The 12,705-nt window shown below is 48.9% G+C and overlaps 1 protein-coding gene across 2 annotated transcripts in view; it reads right to left on the bottom strand.

The window, feature by feature from the left end:
* Nucleotides 1-12,705, bottom strand: part of LOC118632310 (core histone macro-H2A.2) — a 46,132-nt gene that overhangs the window by 1,794 nt on the left and 31,633 nt on the right. For both annotated transcript variants that reach the window (XM_036265317.1, XM_036265318.1), the window contains exons 3-8: nt 12,122-12,228; nt 10,656-10,853; nt 9,507-9,617; nt 7,575-7,674; nt 7,164-7,253; nt 458-632 (exon numbers count right to left, since the gene is read on the bottom strand). In XM_036265317.1, coding sequence (XP_036121210.1) covers nt 458-632; nt 7,164-7,253; nt 7,575-7,674; nt 9,507-9,617; nt 10,656-10,853; nt 12,122-12,228 — 781 coding nt within the window. The remainder of the gene's footprint in view (nt 1-457; nt 633-7,163; nt 7,254-7,574; nt 7,675-9,506; nt 9,618-10,655; nt 10,854-12,121; nt 12,229-12,705) is intronic.

The following is a 12,705-nucleotide window of genomic DNA, read 5'->3' as shown; positions in this document are numbered from 1 at the left end:
CTAGGTGAGAGCCTTTCATTTCTCGGGGGTGAATGTCACAGCCTCGCCTCCTGGCCCTCCTGCCGAGTAGCAGGGGAATCCCCCAGGGATTCTGAGGCAGCAGGCCTGGGTGGGTCTAGGATTCTGACCTCTGACATGGGGGTGGGGAGGGGGGGTCACTGCTGCTGGGCTGTGGACCACGCTCGGAGTAGCCAGGACTTCAAAGCCTGGTGCTTTCTGATCATGGGTCCCGGACAGGGACAGCTGGGGGAATGTGGCCTTTGAACTCTCAAAAAGGAACTTGCGCTGCCCCTCTCTGAGGGCTCTGAAGGATGGAGGCTGGGTTTCCTGCCCCACACCTGGCCGGCATGCTCGGGCAGCCTTTGGTCACGTCATCTGTGAGTAAGTGGAGAGCGCTGGTCCCCGGGGAAGGCTGGACCCAGAACCTCCCCTGCCCACCTGGACAAGCACCGCCTACCTGCCACTGGGGAAGGGTGGGAAGGCCACAGACTTGAGCTTCTTGTCCTCTGCCGCCGACAGGCAGTTTTTGATGGTCTCTTCCAGCTGCTCTTCACACTTGTCGGAGCCCCACTGAGGGATGTGACAGTGGATGACAAATTTGGCTGCAAGGCCACTGGATTGGCTGACGGCAGCTGGGACGGGAGAGAGACACTGCAGGTTACCTCCTAGCCTTCACCTTGAGCCAGGGGTGAAGCTGAACCCCACATGTACCTGTTAGGTGTGTGGGGGACGAGGAGGCGATAGAGAAGTTGACCGGCACCGTTCGGTGCTTTCGATGGGGACAGTACGTTCACAGGGTGGGAGCTTTGTCGGAGCTGCTTTGGACAGTCAGCTGATGGGACAGCACGTGACCCTCACGTGGTCTGCCACGTGATGAGATGCCTGTCCACCACGGGTCCTGATCACAGGTCTGTGTCAGGATCACCTCCGGGGGCTGTGGGAGGCTGAGGAATGGCCTCCTCAGATGTCTACACCCAACCCCTGGGACCTGGGAATGTCCCCTCACATGGCATAAGGCATGCTGCAGACGTGAGTCGGGGGGTTTGGAGATGGGGACATGATCCTCCTAAGAGGGAGGTCGGAGGTCACGGGAGATGAGGGACGATGAAGCAGAGGTGGGGGAGATGCGTCCAGGAGCCGAGGACCGCTGCAGCCCGGGCCGGAGGCGAGGCACAGCTCCTCTGAGAAACCAGCCCTGCCAGCACCTTGGTTTTAGTTTCTAAACACTGCGCTTCTGACCTCCAAACTCATGAGAATAACTGTGTTTGAAGCCACAGAATGTGTGGTAATTTGTTATAGCAGCAATAGGAAACCAATACAATGGCTTTCAGACTTTTAACAAATAAACATGTCTACCCGCCACCGCCCGAGACCTGACTCGGCAGGTCTGGCACAGGGCTTGTGCTAGTGACGTAGGACCCTCCATCACTCGAGGGCCACTGCACTTGGCTCTACACTCCCCCTGCCAGTGACTGTCTTTCTGGTCATCTCTGAGGAGCCTCAGGGAGCAGCTGTTCACACGGCTTGTGACACGTGCCCCAGGTCCATCCACATGTGCCCAACGAAACCACTCACTCTGGAAACCCACTTCCCTTCCCCTCCCTCTTTGTCCCCGGGACCCTAGCCGGTTTCCTCAGATTGTCTCATTCCAGGCCTGTCTGCTTCATTTCCACTGTCACCTCCTAGCCCGTCCCATCCAGCTTCCTGGCTGAAACCAGGATGCACCTTACAACCACTGTCAGCCTGGACTGGGCTGAGTTCTCTCAGAGAGAAGTAGCACTCGCTTCTCTCACCTGGGGACACCACCAAACCCAGGCCACGTTCCAATCCCTTCCCTGCCCAGGCTTTTGGGCTACCCTGGATTTGGCTGCAAATCTGTGGGAGTGCTGGCTTACGGTTCAGACTCTTGAGTGGGGCCTTCCTCCCCTTGGTCAACCCAATGCCAAGGTCAAGACACACACCTGCTGCCCTCTGTGCATGGGGGGCTCCTGTCTTGCTGGCTCTTAAACAGAACGTGTCCTGGCTTTATGTGGGGTCTCCTACTGGACACCCCATCTTGGAACTTTATTCTTTCTTAATGGAATATACAACAGGACATATCTTATAGGTGATGGTGTTAAAAACAATTTTTTTTCTTTATTGATTTTAGAGAGAAAGAGAGATAGAGAGAGAGACAGAAACATCAGTGAGAGAGAACACTGATTGGCCACCTCCTGCATGCCCCCCACTGGGGATTTGGCCCACAACCTGGGCATGTGCCCTGACCGAAAATTGAACTGGTGACCTCTTGGTGCATGGGTCAACGCTCAACCACTGAGCCACACCGGCCGGATTCTCTTCTTTTTTAAAAAAACATGTTTTTTTACTGATTTTATAGAGAGGGAGAGAGGGAGAGAGAGATTGAAACATTGATGTGAGAGAGAAACACCAATCAGCTGCCTGCTGCACACCTCCTACTGGGGATTGAATCTGCAACTTGGGCATGTGCCTTGACCGGGAATTGAACCAGGACCTCTCAGTCCATGGGACAATGCTCAGTCCACTGAGCCACACCAGCTGGGCTTTTTTCTTTTTAAACTTATCTTTATTGTTGAATGTATTACAGATGTCCCCCCATTTTACCCCACTGACCCCTCCTCCCCGCTCCTGACCCCTTCCTGCCTTCCCCACACTATTGTCTGTGTCCACTGGTTATGCATATATGCATGTAAGTTCTTGGTTTATCTCTTCCCTCCCCTCATCACCCCTTCTCTTTAAGGTTCATCAGTCTAACAAACAATTTGTACTTAATCCCTTCACCTTTTTCACCCATCCCCCCAAACCCCTCTCCCCACCAATCTGGCAACCAAGAAAAGTTCTCTGTATCTATGAGTCTGTTTCTGTTCTGCTTGCTCATTTTGTTTGTAGATTCAACTGTTGACAAGTATGTATTTATTACCATTTTATTGTTCATATTTTTGTTCTTAAGGAAGACCTGTCAACATTCCAAATAACTGGTTTGGTGGTAATGAACTCCTTTAGCTTTTTCTTGTCTGGGAAACTCTATATGGTCACTAATTCTAAATGATAGCTCTGCAGGATAGAGTAGTCTTGGTTGTAGGTCCTTCCTTTTCATCACTTTAAATATTTCTTGCCACTCCCTTCTGGCCTGCAAAGTTTCTTTTGAGAAATCAGCTGACAGTCTTATGGGAGCTCCGTTGTAGGTAACTAATTGCTTTTTTCTTGCTGCTTTTAAGATTCTCTCTTTGTCTTTAACCTTTTGCATTTTGATGATGTGTCTTGATGTGGACCTCTTTGGGATCATCTTGTTTGGACCTCTCTGTGCTTCTTGGACTTGTATGTCTGTTTCCTTCACCAAATTAGGGTAGTTTTCTGTCATTATTTTTTCAGTAAGTTTTCGATTTCTTGCTCTTTTTCTTCTCCTTCTGGCACCCCCATGATGCGAATGTTGCTATGCTTGAAGTTGTCCCACAGGCTCTTTACACTGTCCTCATTTTTTTCTTTTTGCTGTTCTGATTGGGTGTGTTGCTTCCTTATATTCCAAATAGATGGTTTGCTTCTTGGCTTCACTTACTCTACTATTGATTCTCTGTAAATTATTTTTTAATTTCAATTAGTGCATCCTTCATTTCTGACTGGTCCTTTTATATGCTCTTGAAGTCCTCACTAAGTTCCTTGAAGTTCTCATGAAGTTCTTTGAAATTCTCATTAAGTTCCTTGAGCATCCTTATAACCAGTGTTTTGAACTCTGCATCTGTTAGATTGCTTATCTCCATTTTGTTTAGTTCTTTTCCTGGAGTTTTGTTCTATTCTTTCATTTGGACATGTTTCTTCGTCTCCTCATTTTGGCTGCCTCCCTGTGTTTGTTTCTATGTATTAGGTAGAGTTGCTATGTCTCCTAGGCTTCCTAGGGTATCCTATTGTAGTAGGTGTCCTGTAGGGTCCAGTGGCACAACCTTCCTGGTCTCTCAGCTGGGTCCTCGAGGTACACCCCTCGTGTGGACTGTACACCCTTCTGTTGTAATTGAGTCTTGATTGCTGTTGGCACATCAATTGGAGGGATTTACTCAAGCTGATCAGCCTGTAAGGGCTGACTGTGCCCACTATCCACCAACCTCTGACTACCTTGGAGGATTAGCTGTGCAGGGGCCCACCACACAGAGCAAGACTTACTTCATCAGGACTCTGGTACCCACTGAGTCCATTCTTTGAGTGTGTCACTTGTGGAGGTGGTTGAGTGGCAGTGCTTCAATGTGGTCTGAAGCTCTCCACTGGGTGTGCTGACTCTGGGGCAAGGTCGCCACTGCCTGTGTACTACCTGGGGCCACCCAGAATAAGCTACAAAGCTGTATGATGATGGCTGCTGCTTCTGCTGGACTTGGAGATGACCAGGCAAGGCAAGCTTTGAACCAAGGCTGGCTGCTCCTAGTGCCGGGCCTGGGGCCAGTTAGCTAGAGATATAGGGCTTGCTGAGGCCAGATGCTGCTTGTTTGAGAGAATTTAGGAAAACCTGAAACAGGATCCAAGACAGGCCAATCCTATGGTAAAGCCACTAGAAACAGCTTGGGTGGGCCTGAAAGTTGGGTGGGGCAGGACCTCAGGGAATCACCAGGGCGGGGCAAACAATGTGAACCAGGTTGGTGGAGTCTCAGATATGGCTGTGTCAGCCGGCCTCATGGAGGGAGGGCTCACCAAAGGAACAGTAGCCTCCGCCGGCACCTCTGTCTGGGAGAAAGCTACCTCTCCACCTCTTGCCCCAATGCCAAACTACTCAGTTCTTCCTCGTATGTCTCTGATGTCTTTCAAGCTTGCCACCCGCCCCACCCTGACCCCCTTGCTGGAGCCCGGAGGGAGCAAGTCTGAGTAAGTCCATGTGCAGGACTTAAGAGGAGCTGCCTGGGGCTCCAGCGGCCTCAGCCTCCCTGAGCCTCAGTTCCCGCTGGATTTTCCAGCCAGAAGTGATGGGGACTTCTCTTCCTGGCCCTGGAACCCTGAGCTGGGTGCCTGGTGTAGGACAAAGACCCTTTGCTTCTTGGGGAGGACTTTCACAGCCAAGGTGTCCCTCCTGATTTTTATTTGACACACGTGGGTGTGGAACCAGCCGGTCCTCATCTCTGCTCCTCTTATCAGTCTTGACGTGCCTCTTCTTTAATTCTGTAGTTGTAGGACTTCCACTCAGCTCGATTTCAGGCAGTTCTGGATGATGGTTGTTCTGTAGTTTAGTTGTAATTTTGATGTGGTTGTTGGTGGAGGTGATACCGCGTTTACCTACGCTGCCATCTTGACCAGAAGTCCTCTGAAGACACTTCGTTCCCATCTCCAAGCATCCTTTGTTGCTGAGAGAAGCCACTGTCAGGACTGTCTACAAACCATGTGCCTTTCCTCTTGGGCTGCTTTTCAGGTTTCTCTTGAGTTTTGAACTTCTGAAGTGTCACCACATCGTTCATTGCCTATACTCAATATTTTCAACTTGCGGGCTCATGGGTGTCATTCTGGAAATTTCTCAGCCATGACCTTTTCACATAGTGCTTCTCTCCCTCCTACTTTCCACCTGCGGACCTCTGGAAGCGTGTTGGGGCCTCTCATTCTATGCAGAGCAGCTATCTTCTCCTTCCCACTCTGACAGGCAGTTTGCTGGGTGCCTCCCCCGCTCCCCCGCCCAGATCCATCCAGTCTTTCGTGGCGGATTCAGGGCTCTGTCTCATGACCGTGTAGGGGTGTGGCAGGTCCAGACATTGAGCCCATGGGCAGTGTGGCCTGGACGAGGGGCTCCCTGCTCCCACTGGCTACCCTAAAAAACAGATTTCGCACAAGCCACAGCCCTGGGTGGTGGTCAGGGTGAAAGGCCACGGGAGTTTTACCAGCCCTTGCTTTCAGCACTGAGTCTGGCTTTGGTTCCCTCCAAGGGTGAGGTGACTCCAGTCTCATTACCAGGTGAGAGTCAACCTCCTGATGGTGCATATTTCCAGACCTGGGCCCAGCACCCACAGCTTAGACCTTCCCCGGCTGCAGCGCACGCAGCTCTGCCCTCCCTGCCCGCACATGCCCTTGTCTTACATCTCAGTGTGGCTCTCTCTTTTATTTTAATTTTAAAATAAAATAAAAATTATAGCATTGCTATATGTATGGGAAATGGTATGTGCAGACTGTGAAGTGTGGACTCACGTGCTCTCTTGACTTTCCAACAATCTAGTCTGATCGTGACAGTCCCTGCTTCAACTTTCAAAGGCGCCCCTCTCGTCTATACAGGGTCTCCTTCTACCTGCTGCTCCCCGTTAGCTTATGACCCGAGCCTTCTCACACACAACGCCCTTACGGCCACGACGCCCCTGCCCTCATGTGGCTCTTGTACCCTCATGGAAACTGCCCCCGCCCAAGCAGGGGATGAGCTCTGCAGTTCTGTTCCCACCTCTCTGTGCCCCACTACTGTGGCTGTCTTTCCTCCTAGGCTAGCCAGTGCTTGAGGGCAGGAGAGGGATTTACCATCTTAGAGCCCTAGCATCAGGGCAACACCTGCACTGACTGCATGGTCACTGGGTGGTGCGGGTGGGGACACAGATCTGAAGTTGGACCAGCCCATCAAAAAAGTACCCAATTGTCTCAAAAACAGGCATTCAAACAAAAACGTGTGCACAAATGTTTATAGTAGCTCTATTCACAATAGCTAAAGGTAGAACAACCCAAGTGAGGAATGGATCAACAAAATGGAATATTATTCAGCCATAAAAAAGGAACGAAGTTCTGATACGTGCTACAACATGATGAACCTCAAAGAAGCTGTTATGTGAAAGAAGTCGGACACAAAAGGTCACACATTGTGTGACTCCATTTACAGGACATGTCCAGAACAGGCAAATCCATAGGGACAGGCAGATTGGTGGTTGTCAGGGGCTGAGGGAGGAGGACGAATACTTAAAATAAAGTTACCCAGTAGCTCCAGACCACTTTGGGTGACCTGATCCAAACTGACTTGAACTCTCCAGATACTTTATAGCCCCCAAAGCACATGACTCGATCTACATGGGGCAGCTCAAACTAAAACACAGCTTTCTGATTAGCTATGGCCTATTTTGCTTTGCAAATGAGTATGTGAGAAGCATGTGATGCTGGGGAGGGAGGGAGGTGGTGGGTTGTGCTGGGAATAGGGCCAGCTCCACACTTACCTTCAGCGACCTCCAAAGGGCCTTGGGATTTGCGGAGCTCCTTCACGGTTTCCAAGAACTCTTTCCCCCCAGCCTTTTCCAAGGCCTTACCTGTGGCGGAGAACAAGGGGAAGCCGCTGTGGTTGTTCTCTTCAATGTCATTAATTACTGTTGGATATACTTTTACTAGGCCAGAAAAAATAAACAAACCAACCATATGCAGAAAGTCGGAATAAAAGTTTGCAACTGAAATCCTGGTTTATCAGTGGTCACCGCTGGCATGGGGTCTCTAGCTTCGGTCCATCGGGGGTTAGATTCTAACAAACTACTAAAGGGCCTTTTTAGGGGGTGATTTGCCCATAAGTGTCTCATGATACGAATCCTAAAGATGGGCCATGCTGGGGCACCTCTACCAAAGTCTGAGGACCTTACCTATATCTTCCTTGAGGTCGATTTCGGCTGTGGTTGGGTGGACAATGCCCTCCACTCTCATGGAGCCAATGTGGCTGATGTCACTCTGGGTCAGGGACAGCTGCATTAGGAAGAAAAGATGGAGAGGGTGGGAAAGATTAAATCCTATTAATATCTTCATATTTTACATCATATCTGTTCATTCTATTATTTTTTTATTTTTTATTGATTTTAGAGAGAGGAAGGGAGAGGGAGAGGGAGAGAGAATCATCGATGAGAGAGAACATCAACTGGCCGCCTCCTGCATCCCCTGACTGGGGATTGGGCCCACAACCTGGGCATGTGCTGGTGACTGGGAATCGAACTGGCGACCTGTTGATGCGTGGGTCGACGCTCAACCCCTGAGCCACACGGGCCGGGCCATTCTCCCGATTATTAATGCTGAATGTCAACACAAAGGGCTGTGCATGGAGCAACTGTCTCGTTTTCCCAGGGGTTCTGATTTCAATAGGTTCTTTTGGACTCAGTGGATTTGATGTTTGCTCTGTGGTTAGCAGCATGCCACCAATCCCCTTCTCGTTCCCTACAGCCTGTGCCTGCGTTTCCCCATCCTGGCGGCCTTGCTGTGCGGTGACATATTCTCTGGGTAGTTCTTGCAAGGGAAGCCCGGGCTTGCTCTCTCCTCTGCCCTCCATTTGCTGCATTCTTCCCAGAGCAGCACAAGCCTTTGGGTCAGGGATGCAAAGCTGATGACCTTGCTTGAGAGAAACGAAGGGCTCCAGGACCCTGACCCGACTGTCTGGCTCCCTTGCCTTTAGGGGACCCCATTCTGGGGGCTACACTTGTGAAATGCTGCCCTCTGTGCTCACAGCTTAGTGGAGTGGAGGCATTATCCATCGTCTCCCCACGTGGGCAAGAACTTTACGTTCCCCTAGAGAAGTGAGAGAAAGCTAATCGTCACGTAACTATGGACGGCCCCTAGTGGGCACATAAATTCCACCTCTTTGCTTCCGCGCTCCCATCAGTGATGAGTTAGGAACCTGCCACATTCACACTCTTCCTATACAGCTCCAATAGAGGCTCACGCCGTACGACCGTAAGCCTGCAAACATTCAGCTACCAGAGCTGTGATTAACTGTTTCCCTGTGGGTCTTATTTCAGCCCCATTTGACTTGATAGATAAATTGTCTATGTGGTAAACTTTTATGCTGTGGGAATGAATTATTTGCATGTCTGGCTGGGCTGCTTGCTGGCGGAGACCGTTCAAATGTCTAGCCCTGTTGGTTTCTTCCTGCAGCTGAGAAAGGCAGGCAGATTAAATTATTGGCAAATAATTTATTTCTAACACCCGGGGTTTTCAGGAAACATATTTCTATTTTCCGTCTTTGATAAATTACATTGAGCTATGTAAGGTGGACTTCCCAAAGCCTGTTCGAGAAGTTAGAGATGAGTTTTGGTGAACATGGGAATAACGGGCATGGGGCATTTCCAGCCAAACCAGTAACACCATCCTATCCACTGACCAGAAGGATTCTCCGTTTTTATCTTTGGCTGACCAACATCAGCATGAACACTGCTCAGCACTGAAGAGCTTGTTTGTTCTTGAGTTTAAAAATGAATAATTCAAGACCAGGGTGAAAGTCAGATTAGGGGTGGAGGAGGCATCATTGCTTGTAAACAGTAGGTTATAAAAATGCAATCATGGCCCTGGCCGGGTGGCTCAGTTGGTTGGAGTGTTATCCTGTACACCAAAAGGTTTCGGGTTTGATTCCCGGTCAGAGCCTATACCTAGGTTGTGGGCTTGATCCCTGGTCAGAGAGAGTATGGGAAGCAATCGATTGATGTTTCTCTCTTGCTTTCTCTCTCTCTAAAAATCAATAAACATACCCTCGGGTGAGGATTGAAAAAATGCAATCATGTTTTACTACAGCACAGTATAATTCTTTTGATTACCTTCTGTCCTAGAACAAGGCTCTTGGAAGACAAGATGGTGAATCCATCCCCTGGCCCATCTTCAGAGGTGGAATTTGAAGTTCCTTCTTTATCGCTGTCTTTTGGTTTGGACTGTGGGTAGAAATCAGAGGAACAGATGGGAAATCATTCAGAAGAAGCCCAAAATGACTCAGTAAAGCTCTTCTGGCCACCACCAATGCAGATATGAAAGGGGGTGGTTAGGCGTCACATTCTGCTGTTCTCGATGGAGGGAAGCAGGGACAGCAATATAAGGGGACGAAAAGGTGCTGCCAAATATGGTGTGTTTGTTACAGGGTCCCATGCGCCTGCAGTCCTCACTCAAACCGGGACACATGTATATTATCACTCTTTTCAACGCCTGCCGCTTATGATGACAATAATCAGAACAAGGGGGGTCGTTCTCGAACATTGCTCAGCCCTCCTTGTGCCCGGGATTTCCCTGGGGCACTGTGGCGGTGCAGTGAGCTCTCATATAACCTCTGTGTCCTGGAGGTCTGTGGAGTGAAACCAACAGCCTCTAAAGCTGCGCTGTCCAACAGAAGGTCCCGTGGTCATGCACATGTCCTGCGTTTGTGCTGCTCCGTACGACTGAGCACGCAGCTGGTGTAATTAAGGAAAGAATTTAAAATTTTATTTAGTTTTAATTAAGTTAAATTCTAATTGAAATAGCACATGTGGATAGTGGTAACTGTGCTGGGCAGCATATGAAAGTATTAACTGCAAATGGCATCTCTGAGCTATAGCTACTTAGCACATCAGGTTTTCCGAAACACCTGAAATCCCCTTGGCTAGACTTAGGCGACTATCCAGGGGAGAGCAGAGATATTTTCGTGTGCGATATGGAGCACTGGGGAAATGAAAAGCAGAGGTCCAGGCTATCAGCTCTCACGTAAGATCTTCGTGGGGGCGACAGAAGGGATCTGAAAACATGAAGACCACCCACACTTTGGGTTTGGATAACCCTAGTGGACCCCACCTGATGATGTGAGCTCATTCTTGTCATTTTCTCCTAGCACCAAGCTGTGGAGAGGTCCCAGCACTTTGGAGATGTGGCTTCACCTTCATCTTTTGATCGTTCAACTCTCCTCCTGTTCTGAGTCCCTGGCTCACAGAGGTAACCTGGCTCACCTTTTTGGATGTCCGTGGTTTCGCAGCCTTGGATTTCTTGCCCCCTTTCTTGCCTGACGTGGCCTTCCTTCCTCTCTTCTCTGGGGGAGGGGAGAGGATAGTTTCTGACTTGCCTTTGGTCCCTCGCTTTTTGGCCAGCAGTTCGGGGTGAATTCTGGGTAGGACACCTCCACTGGCAATGGTCACTCCTTTTAGCAGCTGAAGAGGGAAACACATCAGACAGCCAAGAGCTTGCTGACTCTGGATTTTATGCAGTTCTAACTGTTGTCAAAACAAGGTCTAAATCTGGTCTTTGCTTTCCCCCCCAAATTGTGTAAATACACAGTCTAACTGGCTTTCCCTGATTCGCCTGCAGAGCGTCTCCGCAGGTATCAAGGCCTCCTGTGATCTTGCACAGAAAGCAAAACAAAGCAAAATGAAAGGGTGTAGAGGTCGAAACCAGCGATGCTGCCCAGGGCTCTGGAATTCCAGACATAACAGAGGATAAAGAGCTTCACAAATGGGGCGTGCAGCTTGACAAAATGGGGTTCAAAGGTCACTGCTGGGGCTAGGCCCCGTTCCCAGCAGACCAGTGGTCTCCGCACTCCTTTGATCATGCAGTCCATCAACACACTGTCTGAGCGGGCACCTCCCACCTGATACCTGTTTACTTTAGCTAATGGGGGGGACCACTCCACGGATACACCTGCGCATCCTAACGCAGCGCTGCTCCGTGTGCACTGCGGCCAGGGCCGGTGCACAAGCCATAGTCACATGTCTGTGACAAAGTACAGAAATCACGAGGAAGAGTCTAGAAATGTTATAGTAAATGGACAGAGTTATATATCTATTGGATTTAATAACAACAACAACAAAATGGTGGCTTGTAGCTTGTATATTTTTTCTAGTAATTATTTTTTATTGTATATTTGGAAATTAACAGTCCATGATGGATTGGAAATAAGAATCATTTCACCACAGACAGTCTGAGAAAATTGGAATAGAAGATAAATACAAATAAAAATTTCTTGTGCCATCAACCTTTTACCTCCTTGGGGGTGGGGGGCAGGGGACATTCCCTTCACTTTGGAGTCAGTTCTAACAGATCAAAGGTCAGTTCTAATATGAGGAGAAGGGCTCTCTTGCCCTCATCAGAATACATCATCAACAAAGTCTGGGAGAAGAAACCGTGAAGGGAAAAACGTACGTGCCCTGTACCTTCCGCAGCAACACACTGAGCTGCTTTTAAAGAGGAAAAGCAGGTCTGGCCAGACCCAGAACACAGAACAGGAGCTAATCCAGAGGCAACTTGACTTTGAAGCTGAATGACAAGGCTAGCAGACTTGGTTCTTCTCTTACATGATCTACATTTTTTTTGTAAATGTGACTGGCAACTGTAGCAGGAATGATTGGCAGCCAGCCTCGTCCACAGGCAGTAGTGTGTTTGTAGACCCGTTTCGTGGCATGTGTCCATGCTGCGGACGTACCTGATTGAGCTCCTCATCATTGGCAACTGCCAGCAGGATGTGTCTTGGGGCTATCCGGGCCTTCTTGTTGTCCCTCGCCGCATTCCCAGCCAATTCTAGAATTTCCGCTGAAATTACAAGGGAAGTTGATAGGCAATCACAGAATGGGGTCTGACCTTTCTAAACCTTTTCTTTGGGAATGGTCTTTGAGTTTGAACACATTTATTCATTTGTGATTTTTATGTCTGGGCCTGGAAAGAAATCCAGAAAGCTGAAAAGAATCAGGTCATAATAAGTACAGTAAACCCTCGATTTTGCAGACCTTGATTTAATGGACAAAATTTCTGGTCCATGTCATCTGTGAAAATTAACACCCTGTTAATTTTAAAATGCTTTTAACCAAGATTTGCTTATAATTAAATCAACAGGTTATTTATGGTTATTAATTCACTGTCACTTTAAACAAATTTTAGCGAATAGGCCACATGTTGAAAAAAACACTAGTAATTTCACTGACATAAATATTATACATCTACAACTATGGTCTGCATATTTAAATCCAAGGGTCACTGCTCATAAACAGTGTTCTTGAATGAACAGCTCGT

The sequence above is a fragment of the Molossus molossus genome, unplaced genomic scaffold (genome assembly GCF_014108415.1).
Source record: "Molossus molossus isolate mMolMol1 unplaced genomic scaffold, mMolMol1.p scaffold_m16_p_17, whole genome shotgun sequence".
NCBI lineage: Eukaryota > Metazoa > Chordata > Mammalia > Chiroptera > Molossidae > Molossus > Molossus molossus.
The sequence above is the reverse complement of the archived record's forward strand: the minus strand, read 5'-3'. Positions and strand labels throughout refer to the sequence as shown.